At 43.3% G+C, this 21,461-nt stretch overlaps 1 protein-coding gene across 1 annotated transcript in view; it reads right to left on the reverse strand.

Annotated features, from left to right (window-relative positions):
• The window catches only part of PTPRT (protein tyrosine phosphatase receptor type T), a 708,336-nt gene that overhangs the window by 37,946 nt on the left and 648,929 nt on the right, over window positions 1-21,461 (reverse strand). Inside the window, exons 18-21 of the mRNA XM_030212174.1 lie at window positions 15,158-15,245; window positions 8,150-8,226; window positions 5,099-5,135; window positions 3,256-3,353 (exon numbers count right to left, since the gene is read on the reverse strand). Of these exons, the coding sequence (XP_030068034.1) occupies window positions 3,256-3,353; window positions 5,099-5,135; window positions 8,150-8,226; window positions 15,158-15,245 (300 nt within the window). The remainder of the gene's footprint in view (window positions 1-3,255; window positions 3,354-5,098; window positions 5,136-8,149; window positions 8,227-15,157; window positions 15,246-21,461) is intronic.

Consider the following 21,461-nt stretch of genomic DNA (forward strand, 5'->3'; position numbering starts at 1 on the left):
TGTGTAAGAAAAATTACCCTTGCTGTAAATCATAATTTGTCAGGTAATGACCCTAAGAACATCTGATCTGGCCTGGACTTCAGCAGATACAATATCAGTACAGGTGAATTCGATAATGCTGAATCTGGAAGAAGACTCAAAATGTTGTGTCTCTTATTTACTGCACAGCACACCCACCTGACAAAGATCTAGGTCTTTTTTTTAAATCACATAAATCACCTTCTGAGGACTCATCCAACTCTCCCGGTTTCTCACTCCTCCTCCCTCCGCACCCCTACCTTTCTTCCAAGACTGTCCTTAGAATGCTTTCCATAGTTCTCTTATATATGTTCTGAAATTGTTATCTTTGTTGACCTGAAGGTTCTGCCTTCGAAAGTTGTATGATGTTTCCTTTATTTTATTCTATTTCTTGCACAGCAACACCCAGAAGGATTCTACCCATATACACTCACTATCAAACTGTCATCTAATGCAGTTGTCCCCAAATCTGTTCAGAAGCTCTTCCACAATTGTGAGAAGGAAGATTCCAGAGAGTCCAGATGGGCTGGGAGCACCTTTGGAGCATCGAGATAATAGAATGGAGAGGATTGTCTGTCCGCAGATTGCCAAAGGAGAGGTGAAATTTTGGGATGGTGGAAGAGAGGGAGTGACCTGTTCTGCATGTGGCTCAAGAAGAGATCGGGTTTTCAGGATGGGGGTAGGGGAGCATTAGTCTGTCCTTTGGTCAAAAGTGAGCTTTGAGGGAAGCTGATTGTCAATCTTAGGAAGGGGAAAGCATCTACACTTATCCCCGTGTCTAAGAAAAACTTGTGCTAGCTGTCTACTTCTCTCCCCTGACTTGACCTTGCCCTGGACTATCCATATTTAGAGCAACTTTCGTTTTTTTTTGTTACATTTGTACCCCGTGCTTTCTTACTCATGGTAGGCTCAATGTGGCTTACATGGGGCAATGGAGGGTTAAGTGACTTGCCCAGAGTCACAAGGAGCTGCCTGTGCCTGAAGTGGGAATCGAACTCAGTTCCTCAGTTCCCCAGGACCAAAGTCCACCACCCTAACCACTAGGCCACTCCTCTACTGTTGCTACTATTGGAGATTCTACATGGAATGTTGCTATTCCACTAGCAGCATTCCATGTAGAAGTCGGCCCTTGCAGATCACCAATGTGGCCGCGCAGGCTTCTGCTTCTGTGAGTCTGACGTCCTGCACGTACGTGCAGGATGTCAGACTCATAGAAACAGAAGCCTGTGCAGCCTTCTACATGGAATGTTGCTAGTGGAATAGCAACATTCCATGTAGAATCTCCAATAGTAGCAACATTCCATGTAGAATCTCCAATAGTATCTATTTTATTTTTGTTACATTTGTACCCTGCGCTTTCCCACTCATGGCAGGCTCAATGCGGCTTACATGGGGCAATGGAGGGTTAAGTGACTTGCCCAGAGTCACAAAGAGCTGCCTGTGCCTGAAGTGGGAATCCAACTCAGTTCCTCAGGACCAAAGTCCACCACCCTAACCACTAGGTCACTCCTCCACTGTTGCTACTATTGGAGATTCTACATGGAATGTTGCTATTCCACTAGCAACATTCCATGTAGAAGTCGGCCCTTGCAGATCACCAATGTGGCCGCGCAGGCTTCTGCTTCTGTGAGTCTGACGTCCTGCACGTACGTGCAGGATGTCAGACTCATAGAAACAGAAGCCTGTGCAGCCTTCTACATGGAATGTTGCTAGTGGAATAGCAACATTCCATGTAGAATCTCCAATAGTACCAACATTCCATGTAGAATCTCCAGTAGTAGCAACATTCCATGTAGAATCTCCAATAGTAGCAACGTTCCATGTAGAATCTCCAATAGTATCTATTTTATTTTTGTTACATTTGTACCCCGCGCTTTCCCACTCATGACAGGCTCAATGCGGCTTACATGGGGCAATGGAGGGTTAAGTGACTTGCCCAGAGTCACAAGGAGCTGCCTGTGCCTGAAGTGGGAATCGAACTCAGTTCCTCAGGACCAAAGTCCACCACCCTAACTTGATTTGATCTAGCTGCCTTTGGCTGTGCCCTTACCCAGAGGTCTTTGAAAGTTTACCAGAAAGGCTATTACTTTCCAGTAACCATGAAACAAAGGAATCATTAGCAGGTTTACAGATATGCAAATATTCTCTTTCTGTTAAATACATTTGCTTATTTTTGTCATCGAGAATAATTGCAAGTCTAAGTACTTTCTTCATCTGCAGACCTAAAATGAGCAATAAAGGTTAATTGCATAATAGATTTTTTTTCTTTTCTTTTAGCTGCTAGTTGTAGAGGGAACAGCATTTCATGAAAAACAAACACAGGCGATGGAATGGGGTGGACCACATGGGACATGGACAAGCCAATATTTTGTTCAACGCATCATCGGCACTTAGAGAGCATGGAGCCAAGGCTGGAGGTTGGGTTGTTTGGTTCCTCCAACCTAAAATATACTTTGCTACCTCCGACTAGAAAAATATAACGACTACCGACAACCAAAATGTTTGAGGTCTTATGTCAGCTGTGTCAGTAACAGCCTACCATTCCATAGAGAAAATCAAATAATAACCCCATACACCTACGGTGTGGTAGACGTCTGTATCAAGGTAATAAGATTGAAAAGCAGAACTATGCTTTGCTTTAGTTTAATTATCAAATCGATCTTGAGGTGTTACAGAACTAATGTAATTGATAGACAATAATCAAAGCAGTAAGGAATTGTAAAAAAAATAAAAATGAATTGTATCATAATTATAATGGACAGGAAATAAGTGGGATTGATCACTAGAATCATTTTCCAGTAGGGTAGATTAAATGGTACCTTATTAAAATATCAAGCAAACACAATGTAGCTGGTCACAAGAAGGGATGAAGAAAAATATTTATGCCACGACCAGACATCCAAACTGCTGAGAAGTATGTAAATTATATGTGGTGTTCCTCTTGTGCTACTACACCTGACTGATAATTGATGTTGGAAACACTACATTAATGATTTCGTTCTTTTGTTGACTCTTGAAGCCTACATAACACTGAAACATGGGCCGTGTTGGGTCCTTGAATAAATATTTCTTCCTTCACCCCTTCCTGTGGCCAACTATGCTCCGTTTCTTTGTTCCTTGTGCTAGGTTGGCGGTTCCTTCTCATCTGGTGAGCTTCATGAAAATAGAAGAGACACTGAAAACTAAACCTAGCTGGGAGGGAAAAGAATGAGAGAAAAGTCAAGTGGAAAACCTTACCCTTCCAACTTCCACTAGATTGGTAACCATGACGATACTGGCAGAGTTCTCTTGCCAAATCATTCTCCAGAAATCTTTGACTGTTTCTTGCATAGGGCCTGCAGCATAAAACCAAAACTAAAGATAAAGCAGCAGATATCCAGCCAAACACAACTTGAGGTCTCCCACTAAAATACACATTTCCAAGTTGCTTACACAAAGTGACCTATCACAACATCAAGGTGCTGAAGGAATGTATGCACTTTGCTATTGACTTGTACAGTCAAACCACTGAACTAATGAATGCTGGTCAGAAATCAGCAAAACCAATCTAATCAAAAGGTACCACCTAAACTTTGTTTGTTGGCTTTGAAAAATTGTGTCAGCTTGTTTGTTGACCTTCATTTCTATGCATCCGATTGGACAAGTATTGCAACCTACAATGTAAGGTATATTGCCACCAAACACTTCTTGACCGAAAAGCACATCATCTGTCCAAGGCAGGATTAAACCTTGCTGAGCCATATGTAAGTAAGTACATTCGGACTTCCATAATATAAATATATTTCAAAATTCCCACAAATGGGAGTGGTTCTGGCTGTTGAGGAGGAAGCATTAGGTAAGAAGTAGAAAGCTGCACAGGAATGGGGATCCCGCAAGGATGGAAGAAATTGCTGCGAGATTCTTGTCACAGGATTCCTATGGGCGTGGAGTCAAAAATCACAGGTGATATCAGAATGAGGCTTGGAATGCACAGAGAGGCCACTGAAGTACCAGAATGAGGCTTGGAATGCCCAAAGGCAGCTGGAACACCAGATTGAGCAGAGAGCTTAGGAGAGGTAGGAGTCAATTTTCAAAAGCACTTACGTGGCCTACATTGGTTGTTACCCACATAAGTGATTTTATTTACATTTCCAGCTCCTCTGGGATATAATGCTTAGGCATACAAGTCACTATACAACAAAGGTTATCTGGATAAAATGGGGTAAAGGGCATGGAGGTGCGGGTCCAAACTTTCCATGGATAGTTGAGATATTTATCCAAACATTGTATAACTTATACATTTAAGTCAGACTGCAGAACCAGTAGGACTAACTAGTTTATCTGGATAAAGTTAAGACTGCATATTCAGCTGCCAGACTTATGCAATTATCTCCACTCAATATATCTATATTTCCCCAAATTCTATGTATGGTGCCTTAATTTGGCCACATGGCCAAATCGTACGCACAACTTAATTGATTAGTAAGTTAATCAGCGCCAATAATTGGTACTTAAAAAAACCTAGTTGTACTAATCAGCTTTAATTAGAATTTACGCACACAACTGTCTAGGTGTATTCTAAGTAGAGGAGTGTGGTAGCCGTGTTAGTCCAATAGAAATCAAACAAAATAAAACATGGAAAAGAAAATAAGATGATACCTTTTTTATTGGACATAACTTAATACATTTCTTGATTAGCTTTCGAAGGTTGATTAATATTCTACAATGCGATGCATGTAAATTCTAATGCACGCAGTCAAAAAGGGGGCATCACCATGGGCAGGTTGTGGGCGCTTCAAAGCACTATGTGCACTATTATGGTATACACTCAATCAGCGCCTAACATAGGCGCAGATATGCGCGTAGGTAAATTCTAAAAACTACACCTAACTTTAGGCGTAGTTTATAGAATTATGCTAACCATATGATTTTTCAGCGCTGATTTTTAAGGTGCCATGTATAGAATTTTGCCCATTGTCTTTAGGTTTTGGGTTTTTTTTTTTTAAGTTCATGCTATACTTTGCTTCAACTGATGCTATGTTTTATCACACAAAAACTGTTGCATAAATAAGGTTTATATTTGTAGCTAAACTGTACTTACCTTGAGTTGCAATGTAGTGACGAGGCTGATGGTACCCCTAGGAAAGAAACGGAATAAAGCAAAAGGACATGAAACACTTGGTCTGATCGCCTACAGTGTTGCTTGTGTAAAGTCAACTTGCTTGTTGGTCGCCTACAGGGTGTGTGTAAGTTACATACATGTAGTTGATATTTATCAAGTGGAAAATGTATCCACATTTTCAGCAAAACTTATCCAGATATAAGTTTTCAATTGAATATACCCAGAAATAGATATTAGATTATTTTTAGGCATTCTGCATGATTTCACTGTTGCACACAACTTTATCCAGCCAGTGCATAATAGCACTGGACACAAAGTTTTACCATGACCCAGGAATGTCTCCAGTCTGCCTCGTTTTATGTAATGCTGTATGCACAAAATTTAGCTATTCAGCAGTGAGGGTGGGATGGGGAGGGGGGATTTCAAGTGCAATATTTGGACAGATGAATCCCAAAGTTAGCTGCACAGCTTAATTCCAGGAAGGTCTTTACTCAAGCCATGAGCAAAAGACGGGAGGGGGGAAAGACATGGAGAGCTTGAATTCTGCAGAAGTACCAGACTGTCCACCATACCATGAGCGAAGAAAAAGAAATCTGTTTGCAACCTCCCAAGACTATTTTGCACGAGTCAGATAGGAAAATGCTTGAATGACAATAGTCATTCAAGGGTCAGATTTTACCACTTCCGTGAAAATCACAAAAAGCCTATTTTGGTAAATGCATCAAACATAAAACAGAGAGACAAGCTGAGTCGAGTTAATCAGGGCTGGGATCACTGCTCCCTTTAAGCTGAGATGAAGTCCTCCAACTGCACTGCTGCCAGCAGGGGGTGGTGCTTCAATATTGTGTTTTCAATCTCTAGAGACAGGCAGGTTTCCCTGGAGTCCTGCAGAATTTGCCTGTCCCTCACTATTGAAAATGTGATAGTGAAACAACACCACCTACTGGCAGGATTGTACATGGAGGACTCCTGCTCAGCTTAGAGCGAACAGTAGCTGGGACGATGAAGTAGGGCAGGGAGCAGTAATAAAAGCTGTCTACCCATGGAAATGGGCTTTTTGTTTATTACCCACCTAACGTTAATAAGCCTAATGGATATTTAAAAATGCAAGCCTTTGGGAGAGGTGTCTTTGGGGCCCTTTTACTAAAGCTTAGCACCCGCTAAGGAGAGTGGAGAAGTGCAGTGGCCTGAGAACCAGTAGAACTGGATTCAATTCCAACTGTAGCTCCTTGTGACCCTGGGCAAGTCAGTTAACCCTCCATTGCCCATGGTACAAAAAATCCACCTTAGATTGTGAGCCCACTGAGGCCAGAAAAAGTACCTGCACATAATGTGTACAGCACTGCATACATCTAGTAGCACTATAGAAATGATAAGTAGTAGTAACGGACATTAGCATATACTTAATGCTGCACAACCTATTTCATACCTATGGGCCACCATGGGACATTTAGCACACGCTAATGTCCTTTATTGCACATTAAAATGTATGCTAAGTGCTATTCTATCAAGAGTGCTCCAAGTTGGACACCGTTCAAAGAATACGCTTAGCGCTGGGACCTGCACCCAATTTTGGGTGTGAAGATTTACACCAACTAAAACCCTAGTGTGAATCCCTGGGCTAACGGATCCCCCAAAATTCTATAAAACTGGTTGCAAAACCTAGAAATGGCTCTGACCCTCCCATGCCCCTCGCATGGCCATGCTACCTTTTCGGAGCCACGTGGAAAAATGTATGCACACATCTTTCTAGAATAATGACTTTAAAGATGCGCACGTAAATTCCAATTATTGACAATTCACCACCTGGTCCTGCGACAACGGCATTGACTCAGACCGTATCGCCTCCTATTTTTCCCTATGCATACCCCGACCTTATCCCTTGATTTTCTCAATCTTGACTAAACTAGCACCTCCCCCTACTTCCTTTACCCCCTCTCCCTTTTAATATTACCTACCTACACATCTCCATTACTCTACTAGCTCAGCCTGTCTTCTCGGCACTATACTTCGTTTTACTATATGTAAGCAGCATTGAACCTGCTATAAGTGGGGAAAGTGCGGGGTACAAATGTAACAAATAAATAAATAAATAATTGATTGTTAGGGCCCAATCAGTACTAATTGGCTGGTTAAGTAATTACATTACATGCATAGGTTGGTCATGCACCCAAAGTTCTGCAGGCAATTTTGAGCATTATATATGGAATTAGGAGGCAACCTTTAGTTAAAGGGCCCTTTTTTTTTATTTATATTTATTATTTTCAAAATAAACATTTACATAATATAAATGTAGTTAATTCAGGAAATTATATAAGAAAACGTTTATCCTTTAAACCAAGGAGAAAGAAATCATATTGTTACTTAGTCCACAATGATATGGTCAAGACACAAGGAATTATTACATTATAATACAGAAAAAAAAAAGAAAAAAAAAAACTATGAGGGAAGAGACCGTTCACAGCTTGCGGTTTCAGCTCCCTTCTGGGGCGACCAGGCCTCTTTCGCCTCCACTCTCTTTGGAAACTATAAACTGACGCAGTTTATCAGGTTCAAAAAATACATAATATACAGCATTCAAGGAAATTAAACACCTACAGGCAAATTTCGATTTAAAGGTACCGCCTAAGGAGAGAACTCGAGGCCTGAGACCCAGAAATTCTCTCCTCCTCCTCTGGGTATTTTTACTCAAATCAGGAAAAATTTGTATTTTTGCTCCGAGAAACTGGGTGGAAATTTTTCTGAAGTAAAGTCTAAAAACATGGTTTCTATCAGTCTCGAATGCAAAGGTGGCTAAGAGAGTTGTACACTCCGTTATAGTTTCTAGCGACGTTTCTAACAATTGTGTTACATTCAATTCTGAGTTAAAGGGCCCTTTTGTGTTCAATGGGAAATTCAATAACCCTAATAGCTTGCGAGTCCTGTAAACACCAAAATTAGAACCAACATATCTCCCCCTCTATGGCCATCCTCTTTATCTTAGAAAATACCCCCTTTGTAACAGACAAAGAAAATGAAAACCGAACTTACATCTACATAGTTTGCATTTATGTAGTCTGAATGCGGATCTTCGTCCAGTTCCTGGAGTCTTACCCTCGAATGATCATCTGGCGATGAATAAACAGTTTCTTTATCAAGATAAGATGGCATCAGGCAATAAAGTACATTATGCAATGATTAATAGCTATATTCATATATTTGGCATTTTAAGACTCATCTTAACTCCTGAAAATCAAAGTGAATAGTGAACGCAACGCTGTCTGAAAGTCAATGGCATCCCATAGACTAGAGTCTCCTTCCTAGTGGAGCCATTATGACATTAAACAGTATTGGAGAAAGAGGAGGGCCTTGCGGTACACCATAGTCAGGAGACCAAGGAAGAGATAAGGAGCCTGGCATCTTTACTCTGTAAGACCTTGACTTCAGAAAACCCTGGAACCAAGACGTGACTTTCCCAGAAAGTCCAAATTGCTCTAATAAATTTAACAGGAGATCTTGATCCACCACATCAAAGCCACTTGACATGTCAAACTGCATAAGTAGAACCTTGTTCCCCAAGCATATCTCTTTCCTAAAATCAGAGACTAAACTAGCACAGACTAAAAATCTGAAAATCAGGCAGAACAGTCTAAGTTTTGCCCTAAAAACCATCTTCAGTAGTTCGACAAATCTCCATGAGTTCCTTTAGTTTATGTTCTGACTCTTAGCCTCATTAAAGAGGGCTATTTTCTCTTATTTTATCTGGGTAAAGGTTTCTAAACATTGTTTTCCAAAAGGGCACGAACATTAACAAAATACTTGGGTTTTCTCCAGGACCTATAATATGCTTATCGTTATCATGAGTAACATCTTTCATCCTAATGGCGACATAGGCTCATTTTCAAAGCACTTAGCCTCCCAAAGTTCCATAGAAACCTATGGAACTTAGCCTCCCAAAGTGCTTTGAAAATATGCCTATATTATAGTCTCACTTTTCTGGAATTCGAATTTCAATTTACAGAAGTACAGTTTAAGTTTTATAATACTGAGGATTTGGGAGGCTGCTCTGTAACATTAAATGATATATTACTTAAGAGCTATTACAATAGCAAAGGATCAAGCTGGGTTACAAGGATTGACAACTGTAATTTAGAAGGTGTTATGGACCCTAATTAGTGTACGGTACTGTATTACACTCTGTTCTGTGCCACACCATGAATATGTATTTTTGTATATTCTGCTTTGAATTTCGGTTTGTTTTGGCACTTGCAATAATATTCAAATTATTATGCCATCACTTGCATCCCCTTATTTTCTAGGGGAACAAAACTGGTTGAATAAGTGTAAAAACATCAACAGTATTGCTCTCATTCTATAGCTTGGTGCCAAGGACTAGATTCTATACCTGGCTCACGAAAAAAAAAAAAAACGCACAGAAAAAAATTATGCCTAGGCGTATTCTCTAAAGTATGCATAAATTTAGGTGTACTTTATAGAACAGGCCAAACTGGGAGTTATAGCGGACTTCAATCACAAAGGTGCACGCAATATTCAACGGTCTCCTACAAGAAGCGAGTTAGGATTCGGCAACACTTGAGGAGCATATGAGCCACCAGAAGAAAGAACAGTAACATCAGTGAACAAGTTCACTAAAATCTGGGAATATAATCTGTTCCGACTCATTTTGAGACTTTGATATAATTGAATAAAGATTGAAGTATAAGAATAAACTAGATGCAGTTAATGGGGAGAATTATAATTGATCTGCAGAATACCTAGCGAGAGCTCATGTTTGATATGGAGGGGCATAATCGAACAGAAACGCCTATCTCCATGGGCGTTTATCTCCGAGAACGGGTCCGTGAAGGGGCGGACCGAATCGTATTTTTGAAAAAACATGGACGTTTATCTTTTTTTGAGCTGGGCGTTTTTGTTTTTCAGCAATAATGGAAACCGAAAACGCCCAGCTCAAAAACGAATAACTCCAAGACATTTATTCGTGGGAGGGGCCAGGATTCGTACTGCACCAGTCCACCTCACATGCCAGGACACCAACCGGGCACCCTAAGGGGCACTTTTACAAAAAAAAAAAAAAAAGGTAAAACAGCTCCCAGGTGCATAGCACCCTTCCCTTGGGTATTGAGCCCCCCCAAATCCCCCTCAAAACCCACTGCCCACAAGTCTACACCATTACTATAGCCCTAAGGGGTGAAGGGGGGCACCTACACGTGGGTACAGTGGGTTTGGGGGGCGGTTTGGAGGGCTCCCATTTACCAGCACAAGTGTAACAGGTGGGGGGGGGGGGGGATGAGCCTGGGTCCACCTGCCTGAAGTCCACTGCTCCAGTGACCTGCATACTGCTGCCAGGGAGGTGGGTATGACATTTGAGGGTGAAAATAAAAAGTTGTGAAACGGCATATTTTGTGGTGGGAGGGGGTTTGTGACCACTGGGGGAGTCAGGGGAGGTCATCCCCGATTCCCTCCAGTGGTCATCTGGTCATTTAGGGCACTTTTTGGGGCCTTATTCGTGGAAAAACAGGGTCCAGGAAAAGTGCCCTAAATTCTCGCTAAAAACGCATATTTTTTTTCCATTATCGGCGAAAGGCGCCCATCTCTGATCGACAGATAACCACGCCCCAGTTCCGCCTTCACCACGCCTTCAACACGCCCCCATCAACGTTGTCCGCATCCGCGACGGAGTGCAGTTGAAAACGTCCAAATTCGGCTTTTGATTATACCGCTTTATTCGTTTTTGGGAGATAAACGTCTATCTCCCGATTTGGGTCACAATATAGGCGTTCTTCTCTTTCGATTATAAGCAGGATAGTTATGCATATTCATTAGGGATATCCTGAAAACCTGACTGGTTTGTGGCCCTCCGGGATTGCAGTTTGACACCCCTGGTCAATGTGAAGTCATGAAGCATTAACCTAATTAACTCCGGCAGTCTCTGTTGGGGCCAGTGGTCCTATATTATGCCAGAAAAGATGAGTCACTCCAGTGAAACTGTTGCCCAGTCACTCCAGCTATTAGCCCTTCATGCTATATATGACTCAGCCTTAAAGCTTATTTACTTTATTACAGAGGAGGCCTACGATCATCTGTTCTCTCCTTTCCATGTACTGGGCTTAATGCAAGTGGCACATCAGTAATTGTGTTTGCTCACACACAGGAAGATAAGCAGATACAAAAAGATAGCTTGAAAGAATTTCAGGAGAATAATTTACAATAGATCAGAGAGATTCAATTATATAGAACATTCACAGCTAAAAAAAAAAAAAAAATCATTTAACCCTAGACAATTCTTTATTTTCCATTCTGGGCACAGAGCCAATCTAGCAAGAGACAGGTGGGAAAAGAATGAAAGGACAGAGGTAATGGAAGAACTTAAATAAACATCCCTTCAGTAAAAGAAGAAAGTGGTTTGGGGTTGTAAACATTTCATAGCCCAGGACAGTAGAGGAGGGGAAAAAACAGAAGCATCACAATTTGAAAATGGGCCCTGTGAAACACCCCCTCCCAAACGCTCCCAGTATGTTCCCAGCCCGCCCACTTGCATATAGACAGTACATGTTACATAACAACGGAGAAGCAAGGAGCAAAAAAAAAGATGCATTTTTCTCACAGAATTTTGGTTTCTGTGCTCTCAGCTTCTCCAATCCTCCTATGTTGGCCCTGTAGAAACTGGGCACTGTTTTGTAGGACTCAGACTCAGATGGTGGCATAGGCAGTCGGTGGCCCAACTGTTTGGGGAGGCTAAAGGGGGTGGGGTTAGGGGTGGGGCTATGGGTGGAGCTTAAATCCATAATTGTCTGATAACACACAGAAAAAAATAAATAAATAAAAATAAAAGTCACAATACCTTTTATTAAATTTAGATATTAGATGTGTATCATATGTCAAAGAATAAAGTGGTTGCTCAAAGCATATTCTAACCACAATCGCTCAACTGCAAAACACTATGCACAACTTTGTGCAAAACCACACTCAGAATCTTACTGTGCCATAAATATTACACTGGGCAGAACCTAATACACCAATATACCACCCACACGGAAAATGCAGACCGTCAACAATATGAAACAATGGATCATAATATCACAATTCTCATGTAGAGTCACAAAACACCCTAATTCATGTTTAATGTGGGATAAAATGCCATAAATAAGTCAATAAATATAAACTTTTAATGTTGAGCACCTGATTCTCAAAGTGGACATATTCCAAACACTATAATGAAAATAAAATGATCTTTTCTACCTTTGTTGTCTGGTGACTTTGTTTTTCTGATCATGCTGGCCCAGTATCCAATTCTGCTGCTATCTGTCCTCTTAACTCCGTTTCCAGGGCTTCCTTTCCATTTATTTCTTTACTTTCCGCCTTTCTTCTTCATTTCTTGTCCTACATCCGTAAGTAAAAGCTGGGTCCTCCGCAGACTTGACTGTCCAGTGGATCCAGCTTCTGCCTATTTTCTTCATCCATGTGCAGTTTTTCTACTCTCTTCCTTTTCCCTCATCTCATCTGCTTCCTCACTCCTCCCTCCCCGTCCATCCATGTCCAGCATTTCTTCTCTCTCCTTTCCTTCTCCTATATCCATGTCCAGCAACTCTCCTCTCCATCCACCCACCCATGTCCAGCAACCCTCCTCTCCCCCTGCCCTCCCCCTCCATCCACCCATGTCCAGCAGCCCTCCCCTGCCCTCCTCTCCTTCCACCCATGTCCAGCAACACTCCTCTTCCCCTCCACCCACCCATGTCCAGCAACCCTCCTCTCCCCCCTGCCCTCCCCCTCCATCCACCCATGTCCAGCAACCCTCCTCTCCCCTCCATCCACCCATGTCCAGCAACTCTCCTCTCCCTTCCCTCCCTCCATCCATCCATACCCAGCGATTCTCTCCCCTTCCCCCCTCCATCCACCCATATCCAGAAACTCTCCTCTCCCCTCCCTCCCTCCCTCCATCCATCCATACCCAGCGATTCTCTCCCCTGCCCCCTCCATCCACCCATATCCAGCAACTCTCCTATCCCCTCCCTCCATCCATCCATACCAGCAATTCTCTCCCCTGCCCCCCTCCATCCACCCATGTCCAGCAACCCTCCTCTCCCCTTCCCTCCATCCACCCATGTCCAGCAACCCTCCTCTCCCCCTGCTCTCCCCTCCATCCACCCATGTCCAGCAGCCCTCCCCTGCCCTTCTCTCCATCCACCCATGTCCAGCAACCCTCCTCTCCCCTGCCCTCCATTCACCCACCCATGTCCAGCAGCCCTCACCTGCCCTCCTCTCCATCCACCCATGTCCAGCAACCCTGCTCTTCCCTCCATCCACCCATGTCCAGCAGCCCTCCTCTCCCCCTGCCCTACCCCTGCCCACCAGCGGCTCTCCTCTCCCCTCCCCCAGCTAGCCAGCCATCCATCCGTCTGTAACTTTAGTTCCCTCCCCCCCCCCCGGGGGTCCTGTCTCTTCCGTTCCGCCCGCTCTCACCCATCCGCTCATTTTTAAAGCCCGATGCCTCTTCCTCAGACGCTGGCGATTCACAGAGCCAGCCTTAGTCTGCCTGCGCCAGAGCCTCTCCCTCAGACGCGCCCCACCTCCTCTAATACAACTTCCTGTGTTACGCAGAGGTGGGACGCGTCAGAGGCTTCGACGCAGGCAGACCAAGGCTGGCTCTGTGAATCCGCGGCGCGGCGTCGGAGGGAGAAGCCTCAGGCTCAAAAAATGAGCGGATGGGTGAGAGCGGGCGGGGGCGGGGTGTAAGACATGGGAGGGGGGAGGAGGCAAAGACCGCCGGTCAGCATTTGGCGCTTAGGCGCCATGATGCCATCTGTTTTAAAGATCTTTGGGGGAGCGACCGCTCCCCCTGCGCCCCACCTGGCTGGGGAGACTTAGCCTCCCCAAGCCTCTTATACGGGGCGCCTATGGATGGTGGTCAACACTGAAGGAGCATTCTAGAAATATCATGGGGGTAATTTATAACAGGGTGCCTATGTCAAAAGTCCATAAAGGAACCTGTTTTATGACAAAGGAAACAGTCGAAAACTGCAATTTTTAAAAAAAATCAGCTGCAATCGTATGAAAATCTAAAGCCACATACGTACAAAGAAGACTGGAGTGGCCTAGTGGTTAGAGCACCGGTCTTGCAATCCAGAGGTGGCCAGTTGAAATCCCACTGCTGCTCCTTGTGATCTTGGAGAAGTCACTTAACCCTCCCTTGCCTCAGGTACAAACTTAGATTGTGAGCCCTCCTAGGACAGAGAAGTATCCAGAGTACCTGAATGTAACTCACCTTGAGCTACTACTGAAAAAGGTGTGAGCAAAATCCAAATAAATTATTTGAGATTCTGTTGCTACTATTTGAGATTCTATATGGAATGTTCCTAGTGGAGGAGTGGCCTAGTGGTTAGTGCAGTGGAACATCAAACGTTGCTACTATTGGAGATTCTACATGGAATGTTGCTAAGTGGAGGAGTGGCCTAGTGGTTAGAGCACCAATCTTGCAATCCAGAGGTGGCCGGTTCAAATCCTGCTGCTGCTCCTTGTGATCTTGGACAAGTCACTTAACTCTCCATTGCCTCAGGTACAAACTTAGATTGTCAGCCCTCCTGGGACAGAGAAATATCCAGAGTATGTAACTCACCTTGAGCTACTACTGAAAAAGGTGTGAGCAAAATCTAAATAAAACAAAATTGCAAAGCTGCATCCTGAGGGATCCAAGTACACAAGTGATATCCATAGAACAGTAATTTCAGATCTGGTGTTTGTTCCCTGGTGGTCAGCGACTAGGCTATTTCTCCACTCCATATGGGCCTATATGCTGTACTCTGGTCAGTTACATGTACTCCTGGATTCTAAATATTGGCATTCTCTTTATAGAATTATTTTTCAAACAGGGCAAGTGGCACCTTGGCACTCGCCTTTCATCCCCACGAGCTGTCAACATAGCAACACCAGATATATTACATTCAGGAAAGAAATAATTCTATGCTTTAAATGCAGAAAAAAAAAACCTTAGAAAATTATCTTCACACTGTCCTTTGAAACATGCCCTGAATGTTCACTTACAAGAAATAATATTTCCATATCTGTTCTTATTGCGGTTTTCATCCTCCTTGGCTGTATCCCAAGACGCCGTCTGCCCTTCAGGTAGTGCCTGCAAAATAAACAATACAGAAAAAGGAATTAGAAAGTGTAATACTTAAAGGTGGTTAGCATAGCGGAGCAGGGAGTAAAACTAACATACTGCATAATTCAGTGTTCTTCCAAGTTAACAGCTGCTCCGAACAGAAAGCCCACTAACGAAAAGCACAAAAGACACAGTGCCACAGAGATTATTAACAACGCATGGCTTGTGTGGTCTAAATATTGCTTTCCTAGTAAAATAAAGGAAACAGAAATCAAGCCAGGAAGCTGGTTGGAAGGTTTATTCCGTCTGCATGTGGATATAGATAGAAAAATATATATTTAAATGTACGCTAGCACCTTATGGCACAGTGATCGCTAGTAGAAGTTATACAGCTTAGTAGCTATGGGGAATGAATAGTAGGATGAGTATTACCGAGGGGCTATAGGTGAGAGTCGCTTTCCCCCAGGCTCTATATAATGCGTGGCGGGTATCACACATTAAATTGGGCATGTGCCCAATTTACACACGTGCCTTAATTGAGTGATGAGCCAATCAGTCTTGATCACTGTCTGATAATGACATGGTAAGCGTGTAGTGCATGCCAACTGCTATTTAATGTTGGGTAAGCAGCGCGTGGTAAAAAATAGAAATTTATTTTCTACTGCGGGATTTGGCATCTCGAATATTGTGTTCAATTCTGGTCGCCGCATCTCAAAAAAAAGATATAGTGGAATTAGAAAAGGTGCAGAGAAGGACGACAAAAATGATAAAGGGGATGGGACGACTTCCTTATGAGGAAAGGCTAAAGCGGCTAGGGCTCTTCAGTATGGTAAAAGGCGGCTGAGAGGCGATATGACAGAGGTCTATAAAATAATGAGTAGAGTTGAACGGGTAGAAGTGAAGTGTTTGTTTACTTTTTTCCAAAAATACTAGGACTAGGGGGCATGCGATGAAGCTACAATGTAGTAAATTTAAAATGAGATCAGAGAAAAATTTTCTTCGCTCAACGTGTAATTAAACTCTGGAATTCGTTGCCAGAGAATGTGGTAAAGGCGGTTAGCTTAGCGGAGTTTTAAAAAGGTTTGGACGGCTTCCTAAAGGAAAAGTCCATAGACCGTTATTAAATGGATTTGGGGAAAATCCACTGCTTATTTCTGGGATAAGCAGCATATAATGTTTTGTACCTTTTTGGGATCTTGCCAGGGATTTCTGATCTGGATTGGCCACTGTTGGAAACAGGATGCTGGGCTTGATGGACCTTTGGTCTGTCCCAGTATGGCAACACTTATGTACTTGGGATTCTGAATGGAATCTTGCTACTCTTTGGGGTTCTACATGGAATGTTGCTACACTTTCAAATTCTGCATGGAATCTTGTTATTCTTCAGAATTCTAGAATCTTGCTACTCTTTGGGGTTCTACATAGAATGCTGCTACTATTTAGGTTTCTGCCAGGTACCTGTGACCTGGATTGGCAACTGTTGGAAACAGGATGCTGGGCTTGATGGACCTTTGGTCTGTCCCAGTATGGCAACACTTTTGTACTAATTACCGCCTGGCTCACGCTCTAGTTGCACTCGCTGTATGTGCGTAGGCTCTTATGCAGCCCCAAAGAGAATAAAGTATAAACAAAAACCACAGAAAGATAATTAAGAAAATATAACTTCCCTCTGCTTCACACAGCCACCCACCACCCCGTTTTCACCCAAATTCCCTTCCCATTACAGCCCACTTTTCATATAGTAACACAGTAGATGACGACAGAGAAAGACCTGTACGGTCCATCCAGTACCTAACCTTACTTATTTCCCATAGCTGTAAGCACACTCACATCTCTTTGAGCCCCAATTTTAGTAAAAAATTCTATATCCTAGAGGTAACACTCAAACAGAGTGGGAAGTAGACCAGGCTGTCCAGGAACAACGCGGAGACTTCTAATGATAAAACCTTTATTTCAGAGACTCGACACAGACCTGTGTTTCGGTGGTGAGCCTTCTTCAGGAGTCTTCCTATAAAAATAAGTGAATCACAAATGAGTGATCATGAATTGGTGCAAGGAGTAAAAACAATGGTCTTGAAAAAAGACCTTTGTAACACAGACACAGTGAAAGAAACAGCGAGTTATCGGTACTCTCAAAAACCATTGTTTTTACTCCTTGCACCAATTCACGATCACTCATTTGTGATTCACTTATTTTTATATGAAGACTCCTGAAGAAGGCTCACTGCCGAAACGGGTCTGTGTCGAGTCTCTGAAATAAAGGTTTTATCATCATTAGACGTCTCCGTGTTGTTCCCGGACAGCCTGGTCTACTTCCCACTCTTTTTGTGTGCTGGTCTATTTTCGTGGGATTTCAGCGTTCCTTTGCTTCAGCAGACTCTATCCTAGAGTAGCAGAATAAGGTGCACCCATAGCCTAAAATGTAGAAGTATGAAGTGAGTGGAAAGAAGAATGCCGGAGTTAAATTTCATGACTGTATATCTGCCACCATGTGAAGGTTGTTGTGTACAACATCGCTGATATAAATCTCCCAGTTAACAGATAGCCAAGGGTTGTTGTGCCTGGGCTTCACTGCTCAGATCTTGGTTTTATTTATTTCCATGCTGCTCATTTCCATTTTGTTCAAGCAGGAGAAAAAGATCTAATTCCACTGGGTTTCGCCGAGGTGTACTTCATGAGGCTGATTGTAAATGAGAAGCAGCAACATATGGTTTCAGGAACACTTATTCTAAGCATTAATTTCCTTCACACAGTCTGGCTGACTAGTGAGGGTCTACCTATCCAGCGTATCAGCGCATCAGGACAAATACATGTAGAGGCATATTTTCGAAGCACTTGGACTTACAAAGTTCCAAACTTTGTAAGTCTAAGTGCTTTGAAAATGAGCCCCATAGCTTCTCTAGTCAGAATCTTACAGACATGGGGGGGTCCTTTTACTAAGTTGCGCCAAAAAATGACCTGCACTGGTGTAGACACGTGTATTGGATGCGCGCAGGTCCATTTTTCAGTGCACCTGCAGAAAAGGCCATTTTTTGGGGCAGAAAAAGGACGTGCGGCAAAATAAAAATTGGCACGCGTTCGTTTTGGGCCTGAGATCTTACCAACACCCGTTGACCTAGTGGTAAAGTTTCACACATTAACCACACATTAACCAGGCGGTAATGGTCTACGACACCTGAAACTGAACATGGCCAAGACCGAGCTTATTGTCTTCCCACCCAAACCCACTTCTCCTCTCCCTCCACTCTCTATCTCAGTAGATAACACCCTCATCGTCCCCGTCTCATCTGCCCGCAACCTCGTTGTCATCTTCGACTCCTCCCTCTCCTTCTCTGCGCATAACCAGCAGATAGCCAAGACCTGTGGCTTCTTCCTCTACAACATTAGCAAAATTCACCCTTTCCTCTCTGAGCATACCACCCGAACTCTCCTCCACTCTCTCATTACCTCTCGTCTTGACTACTGCAACCTACTCCTCACTGGCCTCCCACTTTGCCATCTATCCCCCCTTCAGTCCGTTCAGAACTCTGCTGCACATCTTATCTTCCGCCTAGACCGATATATTCACACCACCCCTCTCCTCAAATCACTCAACTGGCTTCCGATCAGGTACCGCATACAGGTCAAGCTTCTCCTACTAACCTACAAATGCACTCGATCTGCAGCCCCTCCCTACCTCTCTACCCTCATCTCCCCTTATGTTCCTACCCGTAACCTCCGCTCTCAAGACAAATCCCTCCTTTCAGTACCCTTCTCCACCACCGCCAACTCCAGGCTCCGCCCTTTCTGCCTCGCCTCACCCCATGCTTGGAATAAACTCCCTGAGCCCATTCGCCAGGCTCCCTCACTGCCCATCTTCAAATCCTTGCTCAAAGCCCACCTCTTCAATGTCACCTTTGGCACCTAACCACTATACCTCTATTCAAGAAATCTAGACTGCCCCAACTTGACATTTCGTCCGTTAGATTGTAAGCTCCTTTGAGCAGGGACTGTCCTTTCTTTTAAACTGTACAGCGCTACGTAACCCTAGTAGCGCTCTAGAAATGTTAAGTAGTAGTAGTAGTAGTACGCACATACAATGCCGATTACTGCCCAGTTTAGCGCTGCATGCCGGAAATTTTCCAGCATGCCTAGTAGACGTGCATAAAAAATGAAATTACCACCCAGGCCTCACGGTAGTTGGGCGGTAGTTCAAAACTGATGCACGTAGGATGCACTTACGTGCCTAGGCGTCTTAGAAAAAGGGCCCCATGGTTATTATATTCAGGATATAGCAGTCACCAAGGATTGCAGAATTTAGTTAAAAAAAAATCTAGATCATTAATTTTCATTTGACCATCTGGTCCTCCTCTGCCAGGATGAAAGAATAACTTTTATGATATCAGGAGCTTTCCAAATTTGGGTTGTATTTTTCACTTTTTTATGTTTTTCCCTTTGCCTTCCAAATCTCCACCTCCTTTCCCAGCGGCCATGAGGACATTCTCACTGGCTGGAGGGTTGTAGAAGATTTCTTAAATCCCCCCCCTCCCTTCGACTACATGGGACCACCATTTTCCCTATTCCTGAACACATGACTTCAACAATAATACTCAGAGCTTCGGGGTTCCAACTTAACCCTCCATTGCCCCAGGTACAGCGGTATTACAATGTAATACTTAGATTGAGAGCCCTCTAGGGACAGACCCAGTATCTGTAAACTGAAACTGTGAACCACTTAGATCTAAGCAGTATATAAATACTTAAATGAATGAATGAAACATCTTGGCAGTGTTTCATTTTTATGCCCACGGATAGAGGGGGCAATTCTATAACGTCACGCCAAGATGTAGACACCACAACAGGTCAGGCTTTGAGCCAATTCTGTAACAGCACCTAGGCGGTAAAGAAATCCTAATAAATAAATAAAAAGACATAAAATAAATAGACACATCTAAGCTATTATAGACTACCAATGCAAAGTCATGTTGGCAGACTAAAATCTAGGCATGCCTGCTTACGACCGGGTAATGGCTGGTAAAGTTGGTGAACCTGAGTGCCCCATGCAACACGTGCAACCGATAGCATTATAGAAACTGCGTGTGCTGCTTGCCCACGGTCTGCCCATATGCATGCCCCCCTTCAAATTTATGTGCTAAAGGGGGAGGAGAATTCTATGAATGGCACTAAAATGGGTGCCAGAAAGATCAGCACAAAGCAAACACCTCTCCGGTACTTTGTAAGCCACATTGAGCCTACAAATAAGTGGGAAAATGTGGGATACAAATGTAACAAATTAAATAAAAATTAAATAAAAAGTGCTATTCTATAAAGGGCATCGCCTTACATAGAACAGCATTTAGCGCCAATTTGTCTGGGCACCAGACTTATGCCCGTTGAAACTTGGTATAAATCCTTGCTGGGCACACTGACCCATCATTATATAACACTGCGCACAACTTTTTTTAAACACTCCTGACCCACCTATTCCCCTCACATGGCCACGCCCCGTTTGGGGTTGTGAGCTGCGGGATCTAGGCACCCAGCATTATAGAACAGCAGATGCGCGCACAAATGCTAATCGGTGTCCATTAACATCAACAATTAGTGGTTGGCATCCAGTTATTGATGGTTAACATCTCGTTAGCCAATTAAGTTGCACATGCTTCTTGGGAGCACCCCATTTTTGGGTGCCATATAGAGAATCCAGCAGTAAAGGTACTTTAGCGTGTACTTTATAGAATAGCGCTGAGCACTTACACATGGAAATGCCAATGACTGTCGCCTTTGATGCGCATAAGGGCTAGTATTCTATTCACTACACACACATTTAGGGAAAAATTCTTTATATGGCACCAAACAATTGGGCGCTGAAAAGCAATATTCTATACAATACGCTTAAAAAGATAGGCAAAGTTTATGGAATAGCGCTTACGCCCAGGAATCACACTTTTAGGCGTGGCCATTTGAACTGTTACTCTATCACAATGCACATTTATTTTAGGAACAACCCAATTATGCCCGTGACCCTCCTATTTCAGATCACGTGTAAATTTTAGGCACCCAAATAAGCCCCCCTTGCTTCTATGGATCCCTGACTCCCAAAACAAAATCCCTGGTGGTCTATTGACCCCTGAATACCTTTAAGATGTGAGGCAGGAACAATGTCCATTCGCTGATGCCTCCACACTGCCATCTTGAAAATAGGTTTCATTTGACCCCCATGCAGTGCATCTAGGGTCGTGCATCATGGAGTCAGGTAGCCAC

This window comes from Microcaecilia unicolor, chromosome 8 (genome assembly GCF_901765095.1).
Source record: "Microcaecilia unicolor chromosome 8, aMicUni1.1, whole genome shotgun sequence".
NCBI lineage: Eukaryota > Metazoa > Chordata > Amphibia > Gymnophiona > Siphonopidae > Microcaecilia > Microcaecilia unicolor.